General features: G+C 44.2%; 1 protein-coding gene across 1 annotated transcript; it reads right to left on the reverse strand.

Annotated features, from left to right (window-relative positions):
* Positions 1 to 16176: 16176 nt before the first annotated feature.
* Positions 16177 to 23263, reverse strand: LOC123428479 (probable serine/threonine-protein kinase BSK3). The gene is made up of 12 exons (XM_045112689.1): positions 23057 to 23263; positions 22803 to 22913; positions 22237 to 22457; positions 21333 to 21468; positions 20763 to 20896; positions 20558 to 20663; positions 19674 to 19759; positions 18956 to 19144; positions 18451 to 18615; positions 17533 to 17646; positions 17015 to 17302; positions 16177 to 16577 (listed from the first exon to the last, which is right to left on the reverse strand). The coding sequence occupies exons 2-11, from the start codon at positions 22888 to 22890 to the stop codon at positions 17057 to 17059; spliced, it is 1485 nt and encodes a 494-aa protein (XP_044968624.1). The 5' UTR covers positions 22891 to 22913; positions 23057 to 23263; the 3' UTR covers positions 16177 to 16577; positions 17015 to 17056.
* Between the last annotated feature and the right edge of the window lie 2553 nt (positions 23264 to 25816).

The following is a 25816-nucleotide window of genomic DNA, read 5'->3' on the forward strand; positions in this document are numbered from 1 at the left end:
CACAAGCGAACAGAAAGAAAGCGAGAGAAAAGGGCGAACGAAAAAAGGCAAAATAAAACGGCGAAGGAGAAAGGCAAATGGAAACGGCAAATGTGAAGTGGGGGAGAGGAAAACGAGAGGCAACTGGCAACAAAAGTAAATGCAAGAGATGAGTTTGTGAGACCTACTTGGATAGATCTTGATCTCTCCTCCCCGGCAACGGCGCCAGAAATTGGCGTGTTGACGGGACATTATTCTTGTCTTGATCTTCCTCGGCAAACGATCCTCCTCCCCGGCAATGGCACCAGAAATACTTCTGATGTCAGTTGTGCTTCCCTTGCAACGGCACCAAGAATATGTTGGAATTATGCCCCAGAGGCAATGATAAATATAGTTATTATTATAATTCCTGTATCAAGATAATCGTTTATTATCCATGCTATAATTGTATTGAATGAAGACTCATTTACATGTGTGGATACATAGACAAAACACCGTCCCTAGCAAGCCTCTAGTTGGCTAGCCAGTTGATCAAAGATAGTCGGTGTCTTCTGATTATGAACAAGGTGTTGTTGCTTGATAACTGGATCACGTCATTAGGAGAATCACGTGATGGACTAGACCCAAACTAATAGACGTAGCATGTTGATCGTGTCATTTTGTTGCTACTGTTTTCTACGTGTCAAGTATTTATTCCTATGACCATGAGATCATATAACTCACTGACACCGGAGGAATGCTTTGTGTGTATCAAACGTCGCAACGTAACTGGGTGACTATAAAGATGCTCTACAGGTATCTCCAAAGGTGTTAGTTGAGTTAGTATGGATCAAGACTGGGATTTGTCACTCCGTGTGATGGAGAGGTATCTCGGGGCCCACTCGGTAATACAACATCACACACAAGCCTTGCAAGCAATGTAACTTAGTGTAAGTTGCGGGATCTTGTATTACGGAACGAGTAAAGAGACTTGCCGGTAAACGAGATTGAAATAGGTATACGGATACTGACGATCGAATCTCGGGCAAGTAACATACCGAAGGACAAAGGGAATGACATACGGGATTATATGAATCCTTGGCACTGAGGTTCAAACGATAAGATCTTCGTAGAATATGTAGGATCTAATATGGGCATCCAGGTCCCGCTATTGGATATTGACCGAGGAGTCTCTCGGGTCATGTCTACATAGTTCTCGAACCCGCAGGGTCTGCACACTTAAGGTTCGACGTTGTTTTATGCGTATTTGAGTTATATGGTTGGTTACCGAATGTTGTTCGGAGTCCCGGATGAGATCACGGACGTCACGAGGGTTTCCGAAATAGTCCGGAAACGAAGATTGATATATAGGATGACCTCATTTGATTACCGGAAGGATTTTGGAGTTACCGGGAATGTACCGGGAATGACGAATGGGTTCCGGGAGTTCACCGGGGGGGCAACCCACCCCGGGGAAGCCCATAGGCCATGAGGGTGGCGCACCAGCCCTTAGTGGGCTGGTGGGACAGCCCAAAAGGGCCCTATGCGCCATACAAAGAAAAATCAAAGAGAAAGAAAAAAAAAAGGAAGGTGGGAAGGAAGGGCAGGACTCCCACCCACCAAACCAAGTCCAACTCGGTTTGGGGGGGGAGCCTTCCCCCCTTGGACTCGGCCGACCCCCTTGGGGCTCCTTGAGCCCCAAGGCAAGGTCCCCTCCCTCCCACCTATATATACGGAGGTATTGGGGCTGTTTTGAGACGACTTTTCCACGGCAGCCCTTCCACATACCTCCACGGTTTTTCCTCTAGATCGCGTTTCTGCAGAGCTCGGGCGGAGCCCTGCTAAGACAAGGTCATCACCAACCTCCGGAGCGTCGTCACGCTGTCGGAGAACTCTTCTACCTCTCCGTCTCTCTTGCTAGATCAAAAAGGCCGAGATCATCGTCGAGCTGTACGTGTGCTGAACGCGAAGGTGTCGTCCGTTCGGTACTAGATCGTGGGACTGATCGCGGGATTGTTCGCGGGGCGGATCGAGGGACGTGAGGACGTTCCACTACATCAACCGCGTTCACTAACGCTTCTGCTGTACGATCTACAAGGGTACATAGATCACTCATCCCCTCTCGTAGATGGACATCACCATGATAGGTCTTCGTGCGCGTAGGAAATTTTTTGTTTCCCATGCGACGTTCACCAAGAGTGGCATCATGAGCTAGGTTCATGCGTAGATGTCTTCTCGAGTAGAACACAAAAGTTTTTGTAGGCGGTGATGTGAGTTTTGCTGCCCTCCTTAGTCTTTTCTTGATTCCGCGGTATTGTTGGATTGAAGCGGCTTGGACCGACATTACTCATACGCTTACGAGAGACTGGTTTCATCGTTACGAGTAACTCCGTTGCTCAAAGATGACTGGCAAGTGTCGGTTTCTCCAACTTTAGTTGAATCGGATTTGACCAAGGAGGTCCTTGGATGAGGTTAAATAACAACTCATATATCTCCGTTGTGGTGTTTGCGTAAGTAAGATGCGATCCTACTAGATACCCTTGGTCACCACGTAAAACATGCAACAACAAAATTAGAGGACGTCTAACTTGTTTTTGCAGGGTATGCTTGTGATGTGATATGCCCAATGATGTGATGTGATATATTGGATGTATGAGATGATCATGTTGTAATAGAAATATCGACTTGCACGTCGATGGTACGGCAACCGGCAGGAGCCATAGGGTTGTCTTTATACTAACGTGTGTGCTTGCAGAAGCGTTTACTATTTTGCTAGGATGTAGCTTTAGTAGTAATAGCATGAGTAGCACGACAACCCCGATGGCAACACGTTGATGGAGATCATGGTGTGGCGCCGGTGACAAGAAGATCGTGCCGGTGCTTTGGCGATGGAGATCAAGAAGCACGTGATGATGGCCATATCATGTCACTTATGAATTGCATGTGATGTTAATCCTTTTATGCACCTTATCTTGCTTAGAACGACGGTAGCATTATAAGGTGATCTCTCACTAAAATTTCAAGACGAAATTGTGTTCTCCCCGACTGTGCATCGTTGCTACAGTTCGTCGTTTCGAGACACCACGTGATGATCGGGTGTGATAGACTCAACGTTCACATACAACGGGTGCAAAACAGTTGCGCACGTGGAACACTCGGGTTAAGCTTGACGAGCCTAGCATGTGCAGACATGGCCTCGAAACACATGAGACCGAAAGGTCGATCATGAATCATATAGATGATATGATTAGCATAGGGATGCTTACCACTGAAACTATACTCAACTCACGTGATGATCGGACTTGAGCTAGTGTAAGTGGATCATGAACCACTCAAATGACTAGAGAGATGTACTTTTTGAGTGGGAGTTTAGCGAATAATTTGATTAAGTTAAACTCTAATTATCTTGAACATAGTCTAAGTCCACTTTGAATATATTTGTGTTGTAGATCATGGCTCACGCGACAGTCATCCTGAATTTTAATACGTTCCTAGAGAAAGCTAAGTTGAAAGATGATGGAAGCAACTTTGTAGACTGGGCTCGTAATCTTAAGCTAATCTTACAAGCTGGGAAGAAGGATTATGTCCTTAATGCTGCGTTAGGAGATGAACCACCCGCTACGGCTGATCAGGATGTTAAGAACGCTTGGTTAGCACGTAAGGAGGACTACTCAATAGTTCAATGTGCAGTCTTGTATGGCTTAGAACCGGGACTTCAACGTCGCTTTGAGCATCATGGAGCATTTGAGATGTTCCAGGAGTTGAAGTTTATCTTTCAGAAGAACGCCCGGATCGAGAGGTATGAGACCTCCGATAAATTCTATGCTTGCAAGATGGAGGAAAACTCATCTGTCAGTGAACATGTGCTCAAAATGTCTGGGTACTCAAACCGTCTAGCTGAGCTGGGGATTGAACTCCCGCAAGAAGCTATCACTGACAGAATCCTTCAATCACTGCCGCCAAGCTATAAAGGCTTTGTGTTGAACTACAACATGCAAGGGATGAACAAGTCTCCCGGCGAGTTGTTTGCGATGCTGAAAGTCGCAGAGTCTGAACTCCGTAAAGAGCATCAAGTGTTGATGGTGAATAAGACCACTAGTTTCAAGAGAAACAGCAAAGGCAAGAAGGGCAATTCGAAGAAGAGCGGCAAGCCTGTTGCCAATCCGACGAAGAAACCCAAAGCTGGACCTAAGCCTGAAACGGAGTGTTACTATTGCAAGGGTATGGGTCACTGGAAGCGCAATTGCCCCAAGTATCTGGCAGATAAGAAGGCGGCCAAAGAAAAATCAGGTATATTTGATATACATGTTATTGATGTGTACTTAACCGACTCTCGTAGTAGTGCCTGGGTATTCGATACCGGTTCTGTTGCTCATATTTGCAACTCGAAACAGGAACTGCGGAATAGACGAAGGCTGGCAAAAGATGAAGTGACAATGCGCGTAGGAAATGGTTCCAAGGTTGATGCAATCGCCGTCGGCACAGTGTCACTTCAGTTACCGTCAGGATTAGTGATGAACTTAAATCATTGTTATTTAGTGCCTGCGTTGAGCATGAACATTATATCTGGATCTTGTTTATTGCGAGACGGTTACTCTTTTAAGTCAGAGAATATTGGTTGTTCTATTTCTGTGAGTAACATCTTTTATGGTCATGCACCGAATGTGAGAGGATTGTTCATATTGAATCTTGATAGCGATACGCATATACATAACATTGAGACCAAAAGAGTTAGAGTTAACAATGATAGCGCCATATTTTTGTGGCATTGCCGCTTGGGTCATATTGGTGTAAAGCGCATGAAGAAACTCCATACTGATGGACTTTTGGAGTCACTTGACTTTGATTCACTTGACACGTGCGAACCATGCCTCATGGGCAAGATGACTAAGACTCCGTTCTCAGGAACAATGGAGCGTGCAAGTGACTTGTTGGAAATCATACATACCGATGTGTGTGGTCCGATGAGCGTGGAGGCACGCGGCGGATATCGTTATTTTCTCACCTTCACTGACGATTTAAGTAGATATGGTTATGTCTACTTGATGAAGCACAAGTCTGAAACATTTGAAAAGTTCAAGCAATTTCAGAGTGAAGTGGAAAATCATCGTAACAAGAAGATCAAGTTCCTACGGTCTGATCGTGGGGGTGAATATCTGAGTTTCGAGTTTGGTACTCACTTAAGACAATGTGGAATTGTTTCACAGTTAACACCGCCTGGAACACCACAGCGTAATGGTGTGTCCGAACGTCGTAATCGTACTTTATTAGAGATGGTGCGATCTATGATGTCTCTTACCGATTTGCCGTTATCGTTTTGGGGTTATGCATTAGAAACAACTGCATTCACTTTAAATAGGGCACCATCAAAATCCGTTAAGACGACACCATACGAACTGTGGTATGGCAAAAGGCCAAAGTTGTCGTTTCTTAAAGTTTGGGGATGTGATGCTTATGTCAAAAAGCTTCAGCCTGAAAAGCTGGAACCCAAAGCGGAAAAGTGCATCTTCATAGGTTACCCAAAAGAGACAGTTGGGTACACCTTCTATCTCAAATCCGAGGGCAAAGTGTTTGTTGCTAAAAACGGAGCTTTTCTCGAGAAGGAGTTTCTCTCGAGAGAATTGAGTGGGAGGAAGATAGAACTTGACGAGGTTGTCGAACCTCTCATCCCTGTGGATGGTGGCGCAGGGCAAGGGGAAACCTCTGTCATTGCGACGCCGGTTGAGGAGGAAGTTAATGATGATGATCATGAAACTCCAGTTCAAGTTTCTGTCGAACCACGCAGGTCGACGAGACCACGTGCTGCTCCAGAGTGGTACGGTAATCCCGTCTTATCAATCATGTTGTTAGACAACAATGAACCTGCAATTATGAAGAAGCAATGGTGGGCCCAGATTCCAACAAATGGCTAGAGGCCATGAAATCCGAGATAGGATCCATGTATGAGAACAAAGTGTGGACTTTGGAGGTACTACCTGAGGGCCGCAAGGCCATTCAGAACAAATGGATCTTTAAGAGGAAGACGGACGCTGACGGCAATGTGACCGTTTATAAAGCTCGACTTGTGGCAAAGGGTTTTTCACAAGTTCAAGGAGTTGACTACGATGAGACTTTCTCACCCGTAGCAATGCTTAAGTCCGTCAGAATAATGTTAGCAATAGCTGCATTTTTCGATTATGAAATCTGGCAAATGGATGTCAAAACGGCGTTCCTTAACGGTTTCCTTAAGGAAGAGTTGTATATGATACAACCCGAAGGTTTTGTCGATCCTAAGAATGCTGACAAGGTGTGCAAGCTCCAGCGATCCATTTATGGACTGGTGCAAGCATCTCGGAGTTGGAACAAACGCTTTGATGAGGTGATCAAAGCATTTGAGTTTATACAAGTGGTTGGAGAATCTTGTATTTACAAGAAAGTGAGTGGGAGCTCTGTGGCGTTTCTAATATTATATGTGGATGACATATTACTGATTGGAAACAACGTAGAGTTTTTGGAGAGCATAAAAGGTTACTTGAATAAAAGTTTCTCTATGAAGGACCTAGGAGAAGCTGCTTACATTCTAGGCATTAAGATCTATAGGGATAGATCAAAACGCCTGATAGGACTTTCACAAAGCACATACCTTGATAAAGTTTTGAAGAGGTTCAAAATGGAACAGTCCAAGAAAGGGTTCTTGCCAGTTCTACAAGGTACGAGATTGAGTAAGACTCAGTGCCCAGCAACTGATGAAGATAGAGAGCATATGCGCTCCGTCCCCTATGCTTCAGCCATAGGTTCTATCATGTATGCGATGCTGTGCACTAGACCGGATGTTAGCCTGGCCATAAGTATGGCAGGTAGGTTCCAGAGTAATCCAGGAGTGGATCACTGGACAGCGGTCAAGAATATCCTGAAGTACCTGAAAAGGACTAAGGAGATGTTTCTCGTGTATGGAGGTGACGAAGAGCTCGCCGTAAAAGGTTACGTCGATGCAAGCTTTGACACAGATCCGGACGACTCTAAGTCGCAAACCGGATACGTATTTATTCTTAATGGGGGTGCGGTAAGCTGGTGCAGTTCCAAGCAAAGCGTCGTAGCAGATTCTACATGTAAAGCGGAGTACATGGCTGCCTCGGAGGCGGCTAAGGAGGGTGTCTGGATGAAGCAGTTCATGACGGATCTGGGAGTGGTGCCAAGCGCACTGAATCCGATAACCTTGTTCTGTGATAACACGGTTGCCATTGCCTTAGCAAAGGAACCACGGTTTCACAAGAAGACCAGACACATCAAACGACGCTTCAACCTCATCCGCGACTACGTCGAGGGAGAGGACGTAAATATATGCAAAGTGCACACGGTTCTGAATGTAGCAGACCCGCTGACTAAACCTCTTCCACGGCCAAAGCATGATCAACACCAGAACTGTATGGGTGTTAGATTTATTACAATGTAATTCACATGATGATGTGAGGGCTAGATTATTGACTCTAGTGCAAGTGGGAGACTGTTGGAATTATGCCCTAGAGGCAATGATAAATATAGTTATTATTATAATTCCTGTATCAAGATAATCGTTTATTATCCATGCTATAATTGTATTGAATGAAGACTCATTTACATGTGTGGATACATAGACAAAACACCGTCCCTAGCAAGCCTCTAGTTGGTTAGCCAGTTGATCCAAGATAGTCGGTGTCTTCTGATTATGAACAAGGTGTTGTTGCTTGATAACTGGATCACGTCATTAGGAGAATCACGTGATGGACTAGACCCAAACTAATAGACGTAGCATGTTGATCGTGTCATTTTGTTGCTACTGTTTTCTGCGTGTCAAGTATTTATTCCTATGACCATGAGATCATATAACTCACTGACACCGGAGGAATGCTTTGTGTGTATCAAACGTCGCAACGTAACTGGGTGACTATAAAGATGCTCTACAGGTATCTCCGAAGGTGTTAGTTGAGTTAGTATGGATCAAGACTGGGATTTGTCACTCCGTGTGACGGAGAGGTATCTCGGGGCCCACTCGGTAATACAACATCACACACAAGCCTTGCAAGCAATGTAACTTAGTGTAAGTTGCGGGATCTTGTATTACGGAACGAGTAAAGAGACTTGCCGGTAAACGAGATTGAAATAGGTATACGGATACTGACGATCGAATCTCGGGCAAGTAACATACCGAAGGACAAAGGGAATGACATACGGGATTATATGAATCCTTGGCACTTAGGTTCAAACGATAAGATCTTCGTAGAATATGTAGGATCCAATATGGGCATCCGGGTCCCGCTATTGGATATTGACCGAGGAGTCTCTCGGGTCATGTCTACATAGTTCTCGAACCCGCAGGGTCTGCACACTTAAGGTTCGACGTTGTTTTATGCGTATTTGAGTTATATGGTTGGTTACCGAATGTTGTTCGGAGTCCCGGATGAGATCACGGACGTCACGAGGGTTTCCGGAATAGTCCGGAAACGAAGATTGATATATAGGATGACCTCATTTGATTACCGGAAGGTTTTCGGAGTTACCGGGAATGTACCGGGAATGACGAATGGGTTCCGGGAGTTCACCGGGGGGGCAACCCACTCCATGGAAGCCCATAGGCCATGAGGGTGGCGCACCAGCCCTTGGTGGGCTGGTGGGACAGCCCAAAAGGGCCCTATGCGCCATACAAAGAAAAATCAAAGAGAAAAAAAAGGAGGTGGGAAGGAAGGGAAGGACTCCCACCCACCAAACCAAGTCCAACTCGGTTTGGGGGGGGGGAGCCTTCCCCCCTTGGACTCGGCCGACCCCCTTGGGGCTCCTTGAGCCCCAAGGCAAGGTCCCCTCCCTCCCACCTATATATACGGAGGTATTGGGGCTGTTTTGAGACGACTTTTCCACGACAGCCCGACCACATACCTCCACGGTTTTTCCTCTAGATCGCGTTTCTGCAGAGCTCGGGCGGAGCCCTGCTGAGACAAGGTCATCACCAACCTCCGGAGCGCCGTCACGCTGCCGGAGAACTCTTCTAACTCTCCGTCTCTCTTGCTGGATCAAGAAGGCCGAGATCATCGTCGAGCTGTACGTGTGCTAAACGCGGAGGTGCCGTCCGTTAGGTACTAGATCGTGGGACTGATCGCGGGATTGTTCGCGGGGCGGATCGAGGGACGTGAGGACGTTCCACTACATCAACCGCGTTCAGTAACGCTTCTGCTGTATGATTTACAAGGGTACGTAGATCACTCATCCCCTCTCGTAGATGGACATCACCATGATAGGTCTTCGTGCGCGTAGGAAAATTTTTGTTTCCCATGCGACGTTCACCAACAGAATAGTCGTGTCGACGGCACGAGGAATCCTTCAGCTGCGGCTATGCCTTAAGGGACTTCATAGGCAAGTATGCAAAGGATTTCCCTCGTGGCCTTGGAGCCTTGCGTTGGTGTTCCCTCGAAGCGGAAAGGGTGATGTAGCACAGCGGTGGTAAGTATTTCCCTCAGTTTGAGAACCAAGGTATCAATCTGGTGGAGGAGTATCACATGATCCTGCACAAACATAAAAGCTTGCTACCAACGCTATGAAGGGGTTGTCAATCCCTTATAGATTGTTTGCCAATTGAGAACTGAAAGCAACAAAGTACCAAAGCAAAGTAAAAGCGGAGGTGTAAACGATGGACGTGAATAGATCCGGGGGCCGTAGTGTTTACTAGTGGCTTCTCTCATAAAAGCAAGTAGACGGTGGGTGAACAAATTACTGTCGAGCAATTGATAGAACCGCGCAAAGTCGTGACGATATCTATGCAATGATTATATCTATAAGCATCACGTCCAAAACAAGTAGACCGATACTTTCTGCATCTACTACTATTACTCCACACGTCGACCGCTATCCAGCATGCATCTAGTGTATTAAGTCCATAAGAACAGAGTAACGCCTTAAGCAAGATGACATGATGTAGAGGGATAATCTCAAACCAATGATAAAAAACCCCATCTTTTTACCCTTGATGGCAACTACTTGATGTGTGCCTTGCTGCCCCTACTGTCACTGGGAAAGGTCACCACATGGTAGAACCCAAAACCAAGCACTTCTCCCATTGCAAGAATCATAGATCTAGTTGGCCAAACAAAACCCAAGACTCGGAGAGACTTACAAGGATATCAAATCATGCATATAAGAAATCAGCAAAGACTCAAATATATATCATAGATAATCTGATCACAAATCCACAATTCATCGGATCTCGACAAACACACCGCCAAAGAAGATTACATCGGATAGATCTCCATGAAGATCATGGAGAACTTTGTATTGAAGATCCAAGAGAGAGAAGAAGCCATCTAGCTACTAACTACGGACCCGTAGGTCTGAAGTGAACTACTCACGAGTCATTGGAGGGGTGATGATGATGATGAAGAAGCCCTCCAACTCCAAAGTCCCCTCCGGCAGGGCGCCGGGAAGGGTCTCCAGATGAGATCTCGCGGAAACGGAAGCTTGCGGCGGCGGAAAAGTATTTTCGAGGCTCCCCTGTCTTTTTGCTGAATATTTGGGAATATATAGGGCAAGGATCTAGGTCAGGGGGCGGCCAGGGAGTCCACAAGCCCTGACACCGCCGCCTCCCCCTGGTGGCGTGGTGGGAGCTTGTGGGCTCCCTGGAGCCGACCTGGCTTGGCCCAGAGGCCCCCTGATCTTCTTTCATTCGGAAAAAAAATCATTTCGGGGTTTTTATTCCGTTTGGACTCTGTTCCAAAATCAGATATGAAAAGAGTCAAAAACACAGAAAAACAGGAAGTGACACTTGGCACTAAATTAATAAGTTAGTCCCAAAAAATATATAAAAGGTACATAAAACATCCAAAGATGACAAGATAACAGCGTGAAACCATCAAAAATTGTAGATACGTTTGAGACGTATCAGGCCCCCTCCTGTTTTATTCATCACAATTGGCTCTAATATGAAGCTGACACTTGGCTTCTTCTTCTTTGGTGGCGGAGGCGGTGGAACTTGGTTGTGACCAACTTGCTTTGGTTCTCCAACTTCAAGTGCTGAACTAATTTCTCTCATAATTTACCGGCGAATCTCCTTTGGGCATATTTCCACAGGGTTGAATGTGTACGGCAGATCCAGTTCTTTTCCCCTCAACAACTCTTCAAAAATCATCCTCGCTTCCAATGCAAGGGATCTGTCATCAATGTCCAGCATTTCTCTCACTTCAAACAATGATAAGCCTGGCGTTGGGGATGCAACAGTTTTAATGTCTGTCATCACAAGATCTCTGACACACATGCTTTGTGCCTCATCCAGTGCTTCTTTCTTCTTGTTATCTCTCCTCTTTTCAAGTAGAAATTGCAGTTGCATTGTTCATCATCATCGCTGGACGGTGTCCCGCCTGAGCCACCGTTGTCGCCTGAGCCACCATTGCCGCCTGATCCACTGTTGCCTCCATTGTCGTCATCATCACCCCCTGCTCATCGTCTTCCTTCTCTTTTTCGTTGTCATCACATTCATCATCTTCCTTCTCTTCTTCATTGTCATCACCTTCATCATCATCGTCGTCTTCCTTTCCTTCCTCCTCATCTTCTTTGCCCTTGTTTCCATCAATTTCGACTTCCCTCCCCATGTGAACACTTGTTCCCACCTTGCCACCATCATCATTGTCCGAACTGCCATCTTCTTCGCTTTCGTCATTATCTTTCTCCTCATAAACTTCCTCATTTCACTATGGTCTTCCTCACTGCCATCATCATCGGAAATAAATGACTCTTCATCACTTGGCAAGTTGTCTATGTCGACTGGTACTTGTTGACGTCTTCTCTTTGACGGTCGCGTGCTTGTCTCCACATAATAGGATCTGTCGTCCTTGCCCCCCGTTCATCATCATCGATCCTACCAAACCCAGTCATGAGTTTTCCAACTGCATGTGAAATTATGGAACACATTTCGTGCACCATACCTGTGAGCTTCTTTTGCTTATGCAAAACATAGACGTGGACAATAAAACCCTTATAAGAATCACCATTTGTTGAGGGTTCAAAAAATGGAACAAGTAAATAAACGATCAAAAAAAGGGAATCACCATTACAGGAAAAACAACCATCGGTTGACTTACTGTTTTGTCATATGACTCGGGCAATCTTGTAGCAACAAATTTGGTGATGTGATCCATGCTTCCAAACAAGCTATAATCTGCACACCGTGAAAACTCGGTCTTAGGCTGGTGTTTTGTTATCAGAAAAGGGAAAATATGAGTGACAACAAATGTGGCAGATGCATATTTCAAATGAAAAAAATGGTAATTCTAATTTTGTGAATTTGCCTGCATCCACTATCAGATTTCTTGATGCCTACTAATATAATGGATAGTTAAGATTCAGTAGGTGTTAGAGTTGCAGAAAAATATATGTAGTTTGCTAGTTTTCAGTGCATAATTTGCTTTTGTTGCATGAGAAACTAGCTGATGTTAAACATATAAAACGGTAAATAGTTAAACTATCCATCGTTTGCCTACTTTTCATTTCAAAAAGTAGTACAAAACATGTGCCATTACTGTCATAAACACAAGTTCAAACTAAAACTGAAAACTACTTAAAATATGTGTAAAGCAGTTGCCCAGAAAATCTAATTAACTTGCTTGCTCTTTCAAATTCAGTTGCCTCCTACAGTAGAGTACATCGGGTTTCTTGAGAAAACATAGGTCCTTATAAACAAAAAAGGATTGTGTTTGCACATGAAAAAAAAGTCTAATAGAAAAGAAAAGAAATGAGGTTACCCTCAAATTGCCGTATTCTCCCGGGGCCTTCCCGTCCTTCTTGATAACTTTAGCAATTTAATCTGAATTCCAAACTGACACCCTTGGTACCAAGTTGGGAATTGGCTCATTAACATCCAACGAGTCTAGAGACAACAGTTGTGTGATGACAAAAAAAACAGACGTTTGAAGTTAGTTGATGTTTGAAAAAAAAGGTGGATGCTAGCAACAAACAACTAGAAGCACTTACAACAAGGTGGAAGATAGAGCAACAAACAACCTTCTTATTGCGACGACCCAATGTGAATGCCGGCTTCCGTTGATCAACAACAAACTGACATATGTTGGTCTATGTTATCACATTGACATCCATGACCGCCGGGAAGCTTTTTGGGGAAATACTTAAACTAGTTGAGGGGGCAAGGAAGCAAGAAAAAACAAGAGCTAGCCAAGCTCGGACGAAGTCATCATCATGAGACCCATTCATTTCCTTAATCATCTTGCACCAATTTGTGAGACTCGGTGAATTTTTGGAGGTGATATTGTAAATGTTGTATAGTGCCTTTGTGATTTCGGGACGGTTATCAAAGCACACCTTCCTCCTCCTATTTGGCAAACCCCATATCCTACGGACACTTGCAGCATCTACAAGAATCTTGCCCCTTTTCGTAATAACTATCTGCGACATCTCAAGATCATAATGCCTCATTATCCATTGGCTAATATCTCCACGCATGCTATTCGATGCAAGGTCCAGAAGGCCACCAAATTCTTTTTCAATGATGACACCTTTTTGCTCAAAAATCAAGTCCTTGTTCAACTTGAAGAGCCTTGCAGGTGATGCCCTGTTCCTACGACCCTATTGCACAACAAGATGAAAAAGAAGGAAGGAATTAGCAATAATGTTCGTTACTGGACAACATTGTTGGGCAACTGTTTTGAAAAACACAGGTAACCATGCAAATACCTCAGTTCCTCCAGTCTTCTGTCGTTTTGGATTTTGAGGTTGATCCACAGTTGGACCTTCAGCATTTACATTTTCAGAATCTCCACCTAGGCTCTGATTTGAATTAATATCATCAGGACTCATCCGTCGCGGAATAATAGCCTTGCAACTCCGACGCTTGTACCCAATCATTGTTGAACCACTCGGTGGCTAAAGAGTAAAAACACACAAATCAGTAAAACAAAATCTGTTATGTCCAAAAATAACATAAAACTTCAAAGGAATTTCGCACACATGTGATTGATGCTCTTCATTTCCATGAGACGCAACTTCATCATGACTTGCTACAGGAGGATCATCATGTTTTTCCTTTTTGCCTCTCCCAGCCATCTATTTTCTGTTGCGTACAAAAAGGAAAACAATTAAAAACATCAAGCAAAACTCAAACAATTCAGTTCTACAAAAAACTGTAACTGTATATCATGCACCCTAAAAAATTCAGGTGAAGTATACAAAAGACAACACGATAACAAAGCACGACTAAAGTGCCAAAAGGATTGTTGGACAAATATAGGATTGTCCACTATATGAAATTCAAACTGTTCCAACAAACACAAACTACTTAAGTAGGAGAGCTCCAACATTAGAAACTACTTAAGTAGGGGAGCAATGTACACAAAAAATAGCAAAAAATCTAGGACACAACAGGCAAGTGGAATATAAAACCTAGGCAACAAATGATAAGACATTCGGCAAGTGAAAACACAAAACTAAGCAGCAACACACAGAAACTAGCAGAAAATTAAAGCACCAAAAAACCAACCCCTAACCTGCAGCCATAATGAGCATCATATCACAAACACCCCTCCCTCACACACATATGACCTACAACATCAAGCCTTGCCTTGTTCAACACGACAACAATATGCAACTCGGGAGCTATTGTTGGGCAACTCAAATACAAAACTGGAGCAACAAACATGGACTTGGCCTGATCTACAAACGACGAGCAAATCCAAGACCCAATGTTGACCCCCCGCACACCCACCCACCTACTTAGCAATCATCAAACCTCGTAGGAGCTCGCATGCATTCAAACCCTAGCTCAAGTCGTCGCATACATGCACTAGAAGGACCCCTAGGACAACGGTACTCAAATCGATGTGCCAAAACAGAGGAGATTTGAAACCCATGCCTCAAAACGGAATCGATAAACTCACCAAGGGGAGCTTGCAGCGATTGTACCCTCCGATGACGTCCTCGGTTGTTGTTCTTCTCTGTCGCGTCTCCGGTACTGCAGCACCTTCCGCCGCCGACTCCTGCTACCACAACAACGGCGCGCTGGTGTTGCTGTGGTGGTCGCACCTCCCCTCGTCGCCGCACTGGAAATCAGGAACGGTGTACGCGACGGCCAGTACCTCCTCTCCCGCGTCTATGATACTGCTGTTGCTGGTGTGGTTGTTGCTGCGGCGGCCCGTTCCTCCTCTCCTCCGTCACCACACGACCATTGGCCGCCTCCAGATGCACCTCCGGCGGCAAAAACGGTCACGAATCGCCGCCGCCTCGCTCCTGATTTGGGGGATTTGGATGGGGGCTCGGGATTTTGCCGGTGGAAGGGGAGGAAGGGAGAGGGATGGAGGAGGATTCGAAACGGGAGGAATGAAATGGTGGAGGCTGGAGGGACTCGACTAGGGGATACCTCGCGCGGGCAGCGACGACCCTGACCAACCGCGCGACGGCTTCGATATATCGTTGAATGTGGATCGAACGACGCAAGACGTGTGCACTCAGGACAACTAACAAGCACAGCTGCACTTTTTAGCATTTAGGTTTCTCTTTTCAAGAAAAAAAGAGATGACAGCAGGACCAAACACTATACTTGTTGGCTTGTCCTTTTTTTAACCATGAGTTTACAATCTTAACACTGGGATTCATTCATGCATGGATCGGAGGGATACTGTAATACTCCCTCCGTTCCTAAATACTCCCTCCGTTCCTAAATATAAGTCTTTAAAGAGGTTTCATTAGTGGACTACATACAGATGTATATAGACATATTTTAGAGTGTAGATTCACTCATTTTGATTTGTATGTAGACTCCTAGTGAAATATCTTAAAAGACTTATATTTAAGAACGGAGGGAGTACAAGTCTTTTTAAAGGTTTCACTAAAGAACTACACAAGTCTATTTAAATGTTCTACTAAAAGACTACATACAGATGTATATAGACATATTTTAGAATATAGATTCACTCATTTTGTTCCGTATTTTGTTCCGTATATAGTCCCCTAGTAAAATCTCTAAAAAGACTTATATTTAGTAACGGGAGGGAGTATTTCATAGCAACATCACCAACTTAGATCTTGTAGCTGTGCAGTAGTATATCAACACATAAGCCCGCCCTTAACCACCAATTGTTCTCTAACTCTCCACAGCTTACAGAACAAGAAAATGAACAGAACTGGAAGAAAGCCGCGGCGGCTGCTAATCTAAACGAGAAATAAAACCACGAGCTGATAACTTGCAAAGCGGCGACTACTCTCCAAAACCTATGATAACAGCGTCAAATCATAGTAATAGAAATTTAGAGTTTTTTTGGCAACCATACAGCCAAAGACGATCCTGCTCCGAAAAGGAAAAACTGTACAGGTTTACAAATAATGTACATTAACAATCTCTTTTTTTTTCTCCCTTTTTTCGGTAGGAGGAACCAAAGACGGATTTTTTGCTTCCACAAAAAAAAATTCCTGTCTACGGGGCTTATTCACCCTTCAATGTATATGGCATCTCTTTCCTGGTCTCTGTTGTCGCTTTGTTCCATATTTACATACGGAGGAGGAACGACGTAGTTTCGCGCACGCAAATCATAAGAAGCTCAAAGAACACTTGGCCGCCAAATTTGACAGATGAACCACAGCTGCTTCTTCCATCCCAATGATTTTGATCAAGCGAGCACCTGGGCCACAAGCACAATAATGAGGACATTACATCTCAAGTAATATTAGGGCGCCTCTTTTTAGTATCCGCTGTCCATAGAATATCTTGAGCAAACAAACTCAGACAGAAGTATTCCTGGTTGCATATCACTGTTTCAATTTCCAAGTGATAACATTTATATTTGAAACACTTCACCAGCTAATGACATTTATAGTAAAATTAAATAAACAGATAAATAAGGTGTACCAATTTAAATTGAATTCTGTATTTGATTTGCATGATCCACAATGTATCAATACAAACTGCATATTGCAGAAACATGTTCAGAAATCCTTGGGACAACCAAAACTATCAAAACTGACATACTAGTCATGACCCCATGCTCGATCCCCCGGACACTAAAATTAAGGGAGGTACTACAAATTTACAATAACAAGATTTGGTAAAAGATAATACCTGGAATTATGTGCATTTTCTAGACAAGATATCAGTTCATATTCAGCGTCCACTGCTGCTACTTGTCTCTTGGGCACAACCATCCTTGAGAGCATCTTGAGCTTCATTCTCCATGTCTAAAGAAAGCAACGCTGCAGCTTGAAGGTAAAATGCAGTCGGCCATGTCGGAGATATTACTAGTGCCTGCATTGCATCACTGAGAGCCTGTTCTGCCATGTCATTCATCAGATATGATAGGCAACGGCGGGCATAAATGGTGGGGGAAACCATCGTGCCGACTTCAATGAACTGCATGTCAAAAATCAACAGCAATGAACAGAGTCAACATTGGTTCATAGCCCTTGTTAGAAAAGTCATTAGATCACTTCATAGCCTGGAACTAATTGCTACTACTAGTGTTTTTGAATTTTAGGAGATTGAATGGTAACTCTGGCATGATCAGTGACATTTCAACATGAGACACCTACAACATGTCAATTTGTATAGAAGAACGAAAGAAATTGAGAAGTGAAAGCAACCTGAGAGTAACAATCTATAGCAGTAGTAAAATCCTTTTGCCGAAATGCACTGTCACCCTTCTTCTTTGAGGTTAATGTGTCTTGCATTTGATTGGTCCACATCTGAAATGAAAGCTGCGGCAAAGAAAGAGGGGGCAAAGATCATGTAACAGCAAAGCAATTTTAACAGTTCCAGTAAAACAAAGGGAAATACCAATCCAACGATTTTCTCGTTTTGGGAAACCGTAGGAGAGGCCTCCACAGTAAATTTTAATGAAAGTACAAGAGTCTATAGACAGCAGTGCACATAGGGTTCAGGAAAAGGATTGTACAAAGAAAGAAAAAAAATTACATGTATAAGGTTAGGCAAGAGAATCTATCCAAAGCAACGCTGGGAGTCTTAAGACTCCTCCCCAGTTCTATGCTTGTTCTTATAACAGGCATCACAAGAACAGAAGGGGGATATTTTTGAAGATTTTGGCCTTCTCTGCTTCAAAATTTACAAATACAAAGATTATCCAAAATCATTTTACAGGACACAGTTTCAGCTGAGATAATGACGGTGTCAGACTAGTTTGACATTTTCATATGCTTCTTAACAAATGTTGCATAAGAAACTTTTGGACATAGGCTAGTGCCCTCAGCTAGCGCACGCATGCAAAGAAGGGATCAGATTTGGGATGGGTCAAGTACATATAGAATATCATCGAGTTAGGAAAGTGATCTGTTTATTTAGGAACATATGGTCATGGAAAGATGTCTTCACTATAACATCTCCCTGCAAGATGTGTGATAAACTTTAATCACTCAACCAAAATGCATTTTGCATGCTACCAAAAGAGATCTTACATTAAAACTTCCCCCGAAAGATATGTGATATTATATGTTGGATCAAAACATAAAGTGCACCACATAAAGTATCATGATTTTATTAGTTACCTCATTTGCAGTTCCCTCATCATCCTTGTATCCCGTCTTTTCTAGAATTTCATGTATTGCTGTCAGATCCTTTCTTGAACAGGCGTCAGCAAGAGGAGAAAGAGGCAATGATTGGACAGATGATGCACCGGCTTGAGGCATATCCATCAGTTCGAAAGATGGAGTCTACAAAACAGATCAACACCACTGCAGTTATAACATTATATACTTCATGCCCAATGTTGATCGGAGCAAGATAACTACTAAGTTAGTGTTCGCCATATCTTCTTTTTCACATTAAATTCAAAAGGTGCTAACGGCTTATTTGACCTTGCTATGTATTATACTGTCAGGCTAAGAGAACTGCCAGAAAAGTTTATAAAGCTGGGAGATGGAAATAACTTATTTGAAGACACGACTAAATAGCACATTACACATACCAAAAACCCTGGTGGCATTTTCGCACCAAATTTTATAGGAAGATAACTTGAATTCAATTGTTATAGACAGAGCAAGGAAAGTTCACCTCAACATCCTTCTGAAGAGGAGCCAATGCTTGAACCATAGATCTTACATTCGGCCGTTCTCGGGGTTCATAGTGCAGACACCTTGAAGCTAATCGTACCAGTTCCGTTCCTTCCTCATTTGAAAATTGACCCTCTAAACACGAGTCTGTAAGCATGCTAAAGTTCCGATCTCGAATCAGGTCAAGGGCCTGCAGATATTAACTAGCATCGGTTAGTCTGGTAAAGTGAAGATATATAAACAACTATTTGGTACAAAGTCAAGCCATAGCCATTGTTCTAGGAAATTATTCTTTTTATTCCACTATTGAAGTGTTGTTGTCCTATACTTAGTTTGAAGATCCCAAATAGTCAATCCATTTCTTGCTGCAAGTTGATGGACATAAGGACTTATATTTATATTCTTCACATTGTTCAATGTAGATAGTGAGTACAGGCCAATATCTTCATACAAGAAATAGTTTCACATTTTGCTTCACAGGCATGAAGACCAGAAAGCAGTTGGAAGAAAAACTAGGAAATCAATCAACTCCCTGGTCAGCGCACCTATCAGACAGCTTTATGACATATAATCATTTATGGCATACTATAGCAGTAAATAAAACAACAAATGCATAATGATACGGAAGGAGCTTAAAATTACAATAAATGTATAATGATGCCAAAGAAGTGAAGTAAGATAGAAAATGATGTGGAAGAACTAGAGCTCAAAGTAGTTACATGGCTCGGAGGAATATGCTTCCCACTAAGAACATCCAGTAGCAAAGTGCCAAAGCTATATATGACACTTTCAGGTGTTATACGTCCTGCAAGTAAAAGAACAAACAGGAAAGTGTGAGGGTGATGTTAGAGGTGAATGGTGGTGTAATAAATGATAATATGTTATTTTTGGGGCAGTAAAGTGTTTATACGTGGTTAAAAAGATATGAAGTTATCGCCTACACTGCCTAGTACAAGGAACTTAAATGAAACATTATATAATCTTCAGAAGAAGTTAACATGCTTGATTGTGAAGCTATCATTGAGCCTAGGTTCTGTAAAAAGGGCAAACTGTCAACATCATCTATCATGAAGGGGTGACTGCACACATTATCTCAACTATGAATTGCAACCTTGAGACCTATGCAGATCCTCTCCTCTTACAATTATCACAACGTGTGAAGATCTCAAGGTACAGTCATGGTTCAGATCATATTGTAAGACATGCCAGTTAAAATTAACAACTACTGAGTATATTTTTACTTCACAGATCAAACCATTAGGGTGCAAAAAACATTCTGAGAATCTAATGTAGGGTGTTATGAAAACAGTGCTATACTAGTAATAGTACTAAGGAAGCTGAATCCACTCGACTGTACAATGGTTAAGGATGCCCCGCAGGCAGAAACAAACTCAAGGTATAATCTCCAACTAGAAAACTATAGCATTAGAACATAGCAGCTTTGCGAGAAAGTTCAGTGCCAATGTGATCTGACAAGAAAAATTCTATGAAGATCATCCAGGGACTGCTACATTTCCGGGGGTATAATCCTCCTTCTCGAAAAAAAAGGGACTGCTACATAAAAGCAAGCTATATGGTTTTAGCAACATATAAAGGAACCAACCAGTCCTCATGTATTCAGGAGGAGTAAATGCCAGATTGGTACTGTAACTTTTGCCATCCCGGCTATTCTTCATAAGACCAAAGCATGAAAGTCTAGGGTCACAATCCTGCAGCATGTAAACAATGTATAAATCAACCAATGCAACAGCAAACACGCATATAAACAAAGTTTACCATGCTGGCAAAATAATTTGTATGATACTCACATCATCAAACAGAACTCTGTAGGCATTAAGATCATGGTAGAGAGCACGCCCCTTACTGGTGCAATATTCTAAAGCCTCAGCAAGATAGAGAACAACCCTTAATCTCATGGGCCATTTCATCGCTTGGGTTTCCCCTGTCAAAAGCATACAGTAATGCAGAAATATTACATCATTAATCAAGTAAGGAATTAAATATAATATGCAGATGGTCCCGGTCCAATTAAACCTCCGAAATGATAGATAGACTAGACATAATACAAGTGTGAAAATCTTTCAAGAAAGATTTGAGTTGCATGACCTAATGTGTGTAGAACAAATAATCTTATTACTCCTATGCATTATGTAACAATTACCAACAGTCATGAGGAACAATGTTTAGAAAATGAGCAATCTGCACAATTTCTTGTCAAAATTCATTTGCAAAATTTAGACATGGACAAAGACCAATCGTTAACAGATACGACATCATGAACCTATAAGTACTTAAGCTTATAGGTTGAGAAAAATAATAGATAACAATAACAAACTGCGCTAAACATAATTACAACCAGGAAATGCAAGGCGACTCACAGTGGAAAAGGTGTTTTGCTAGTGTGTCGTTAGGCATGTACTCTGCAACAAGCAATCTCTCGTCACCTTCGCAGCAACAGCCAAGCAGATTTGCTAACCTTTTGCTCCGGAGCTGACCAACTGATTTAGCTTCTTCCTGAAGCATAATTATTTCCCCAAAAGATATTGGCAAATCTTAGAAAATTACTGGAACTGTATGGGTCAAGCGAAAAATGTATCAACAAACAGGATTTTGTTTTGACTTTTGACACAAAAAAATGCCATCCACTGTCCTGCTACAGAGAGAGCAAAAAACTTCTACATATTACTAGCCATCTAAATAAAGATATCACCCTAAAAGGTTAAAAAAAACAGTGAGATAACTGATAGTAGAAGGGTCATATAAAGCACTGGAGCAAGGAGTAAACCTTATTACAGTAAGAAAATACACAACCATGCCAAATAAATTAACATGTGATGCAAATTATGATAGCAACGGAATAGATATGGTAAAAATGCTGAACCATTGATTTGCCAAGAGCATTAGTAGAACACAATGATGGGAGTATGGGACAAGTTGTGGCTGGTAATGATTGCTGTCTCACACTGGTTTAGCATTGGAATCTAATAATCGCAGAGAAAGAGAAAATGTTGGCCAAACAGTTGGTAGATGCCACCCTTTAATCTGCTACTGCCAGCCATCATAAGAATCCATCCGAAAGCAAAATAAGTAAATTAACAAGCGTGCATATCATCGCAGGTAGAAATCAACAGCCTCCATGATAAGAGACATCATTCTCAAATTGCAAGCAGCACAATAACTAACCAGCAACGAACTAGTGCCAGCCATCAAGGCATTAGTAACACCCACCAGACGCACGTTGTTAGATAGGGAGGATAAGCCAAGGCGACAGGAGGCATATACCAGGAACTGGCGCGGGTCGGGCCAGGCGGAGCGGTTGAAGCGCTTGACGGCGATGCGGCGCTGGGCGTCGAGCTTCCCCTTGTAGACGACGTTGGGCGCCTTCTCGCCATGCTCGGACACGATGTTGTCGACGGCGAAGCCGGCCGTGGCGAGCCGCAGCTGCTCGAAGGTGTACTCCTGGAACGCCGGCAGCTCGTAGGCCTCCCCCTGCTCGTCCTCCTCTGCGCATCAAAATTCAAAAGTCGCCCCGGTCAGTCAGTCCGTCCGTCAGATTACTCCCATCTCCAATCCACCCATCTGGCAAGCCGTTCCAATCCGCCGGCAGAAGCCAACAAATCAGAGGCGGATAATAACCCTTGGACTCAAGTCAACAACGCATCGTCAACCGCCCCCAAATGCGGCGGCACGCGCGATCGGAAAGGTAAACCGCCCCCTGAATCCCGCCACCGCCAACAATCTCGGAGCGGTGCGCGCCAGAAACAGCGAGCGGAGAATCTCGAGAGCCAGTGGGCGGGGCGAGGGAAGCAAGCGAGCATGGAGCATTGGGAGCGGGAGCAGGCACGCACCGGAGCCGGGGTCGTCGAGGCGGGTGCTGCCGTGGAGCTGCCCGCGGAGGCAGCAGCAGGAGGTGGCCTTGGACACCCGCGCGCCCATTCCGATCCCCCTCGCCGCCGAACCTGCAAGCAGAGCAGCGACCGGCCTGAGAGCGGGGCAGGTCGTCGGCGGCGCACGCGGATCTGAGCGCGGAGTCGGAGTCGGAGTCGAGCGAGCGAGGCCGCAGGCGGCAGCGCAGCAAGCGTAACGGAGGCGGAGCACGGACCTGCCTCGCCTGAGCAAGCGAGCGCGGAACCGGAGCGAATCGAGGAGGCGGAGGCGGGGTATGGGGAGGGGACTGGGCTGGATTGGATTGGATCTCTCTCGGTCTCGGCTCCGCTCGCTCCCTCTCCCCCCCTCGCCTCTCTCTCACCACCTTGCGCTTGCTGTGCTGGGGTTGAGGTGGGGGTGGGAGCCGCTGGTGTGGTGATATTATTCGCTAATGCTGCTGTTGATTACTAATGGTTTTTATACCGACATGCCCGTACTGTGTGCCGCCGGGCTGTGGGCCCGGGGCTTCAATCGCGCGGTAATTTTTACTAGCACAAGTTGACATACTAGTAATAATAATAAGTGTACTGCAGTACTTACTCCACTAATGGGAAAGTATAATAATTAACTGGGAGTACAGTAGGAGTAGATGAAAGGACGAGCTGCTGGAAGTAAATAAATGGCCGCCTAAAACGGGACGGCGAGGCCGTTGGGAATCACCACTTTTGTTCCTGCTACTACCACTACTACTGGTCTATGGTCTACTACCAAGTCAAGATGGTCTCTTTGATTCACCCTAAAATAAAAAAGATTGTCTCTTTGATTCAACGAATATTCATGCTAGATTTTGAATTTGTCATTTAAACATTAAAGAGATTTTTTTTTCTTTGAAATACACAAACAGAAAAGTGAATTTTCTTCATTTGGGTAAGACTCCATGATGGTCCTTTGTTTGGTCGTATTCCGCTGAACCATGCCCGGTTGGACGGCGATACTTCTACTTGAAAACAGGTGGACAATTTTGAATTGTGTTCAGGTTGAATTCTTTACAACATGGCGGGGGGCTTCGAGGTCTTGCTCGTGGGCTTCGAACTCGTGCTTGTGTACGGTTTTTCATCTATTCTCCTTTTGGTTTGATCCATGGGTTTTATTTGAGCGGCATGACTCAAGGTCTCCACCTCTAATTAATACTCCCTTCGTCCGGAAATACTTGTCCTAAAGATGAATGTATCTAGACTTATTTTAGTTATAGATACATCCGTTATATTCATTTCTAGGACAAGTATTTACGGACGGAGGAAGTATCGGTTTCCATTTATATAGTCAAATAAAGAAAGAAACCTTGATGGAATGCGTTCTTTGGTCTTGCCACCATGTCACTTTTCTTATAAAAAAGCGAGCAATCGAGCACCACAACATAGATGCATACATTGCACCTCCACACTCACACCTTGCACGTGACTACTGGAGATCTGAGTCTCAAAGTATTTGGGCATTGACGTCATCACAAATGTCTCGCTATCGACAAAAATCGCCTCTTACTAAAAGAGTATTCCAAACAACGAGACCCACGATGACATCAAAACTGAGACTTTTATCCCCACACGAACCGGGTGCATATCCACCTTCCTAGACATCATCTAAGTAGACGCCGGTTGAACCGAGTTGTTGTTGCTTGCTACAACCCGTGACGCGGCAGACTGTCCATGACCTTCTTTGTCTCCAGCATGACCAGTTGATCAAATGCGAAGGAAAGTAGGCAAAGTGATGAAAAGTAGCGGTTCGGCAATTCGCTCGTCCTCATTTCCTTGTTCCTGCAGGAGTTGTCCTCACTACAAAAAATGGACATTACCATTTCGTCTCATAATATAAGGATTGTATAATGTTAGAAAAATGACGTACATTATGTTTCGAGGATGGACCTTTGTCAAGACAGTCAAACCTAGTCGACGGATAAACATACACAATGGTGAATCTAAGGGGGGGTGCTTCAACAGATTTGAGCCCCCTCACCAAAAATTGAAAAAAAAAAATACTAGTATTCATCCCAGCTTCATACAAAAAAATATAGCATTATTTGAATAGAAAACTGAGAGTTAGTGTTTTTTCTTCATATTTCTCTATTTTTTTCCAAGATTCGCCACTGTACATACACATGGCTTGCCAAAAAAGGATGCATATGATCATGGGGATCACGGCTTGCAAGCAACAACAAAAAATGGGTGTGCACGGCGCGAGACGGAGAAAGAAGGTTCACTTTCACTTTCCGCCCCGTCTTTATGTGAACAAGGCTCGCTCTTGGGCTCGGTGCGTACGTGCGCCATGATGAACGCCTGAGATGAGATGAGATGCGATGAAAGCTTCACTTTTCATTCCTCCAAAGCGGTGATCGCTCGCCGAGAAAGAATCCGCACGCACGCACGCATGATTACGATTGAACTGGTTGCACGTACAGTACGTGCGTGCGTGCGTACAGCCTGGCCTGGCGTGCACGGTACAGCGTGGCAGGAGCAGGGCACGGACGGCGGTGCCGACGACATACGGGAACCGGCTCCATCGGCGTCCAGCTGTCCACCAATCATCTCGGACAGGGCAGCTCTGCACCTCGCCTGCACTGCATGCTCCGACAGGGCAGGGCTGATCTGGCGGCCGTGCCAAGTGGCCGTTCCGGTGGGTGGGGCCACCCACCGCCCCCCGTGGCCGTGGGAGGGACGGCGGTGGAGTAGTACAAATGCGCGAAAATATCTCTCCAGCGAGCCTAATGATGCTGTCTAGTGTAGAGTATCTGTATACCTAATGTGATATTCGCAGCTTAGAGCAACTCCAGCCGTCCGCCCAAGAGGACCGGGAGCATTTTTTCAGTATTGACGGACGAAAAAAAATTCATTCGCGTCCGCAACGTCTTACTTTTGGTTGGATTTGGTTTAAATTAGAGTCGACGCTTCCAAGCCAAACTCAGGCCGTCGGGGGGCATTCGAAGACGCCGATGCAACTT

This window comes from Hordeum vulgare, chromosome 2H, assembly GCF_904849725.1.
Source record: "Hordeum vulgare subsp. vulgare chromosome 2H, MorexV3_pseudomolecules_assembly, whole genome shotgun sequence".
NCBI lineage: Eukaryota > Viridiplantae > Streptophyta > Magnoliopsida > Poales > Poaceae > Hordeum > Hordeum vulgare.

Bases quoted from the DNA above. Each gene is read 5' to 3' on its own strand.
- LOC123428479 (XM_045112689.1), bottom strand. From the start codon at position 22,890: ATGGGCGCGCGGGTGTCCAAGGCCACCTCCTGCTGCTGCCTCCGCGGG. The intron at 21,469-22,236 runs GTATATGCCTCC...ATTATGCTTCAG, and splicing joins CCGACCCGCGCCAGTTCCTG to GAAGAAGCTAAATCAGTTGG. The intron at 18,616-18,955 runs GTGAACTTTCCT...TCTGTTTTGTAG, and splicing joins CTCTTCAGAAGGATGTTGAG to ACTCCATCTTTCGAACTGAT.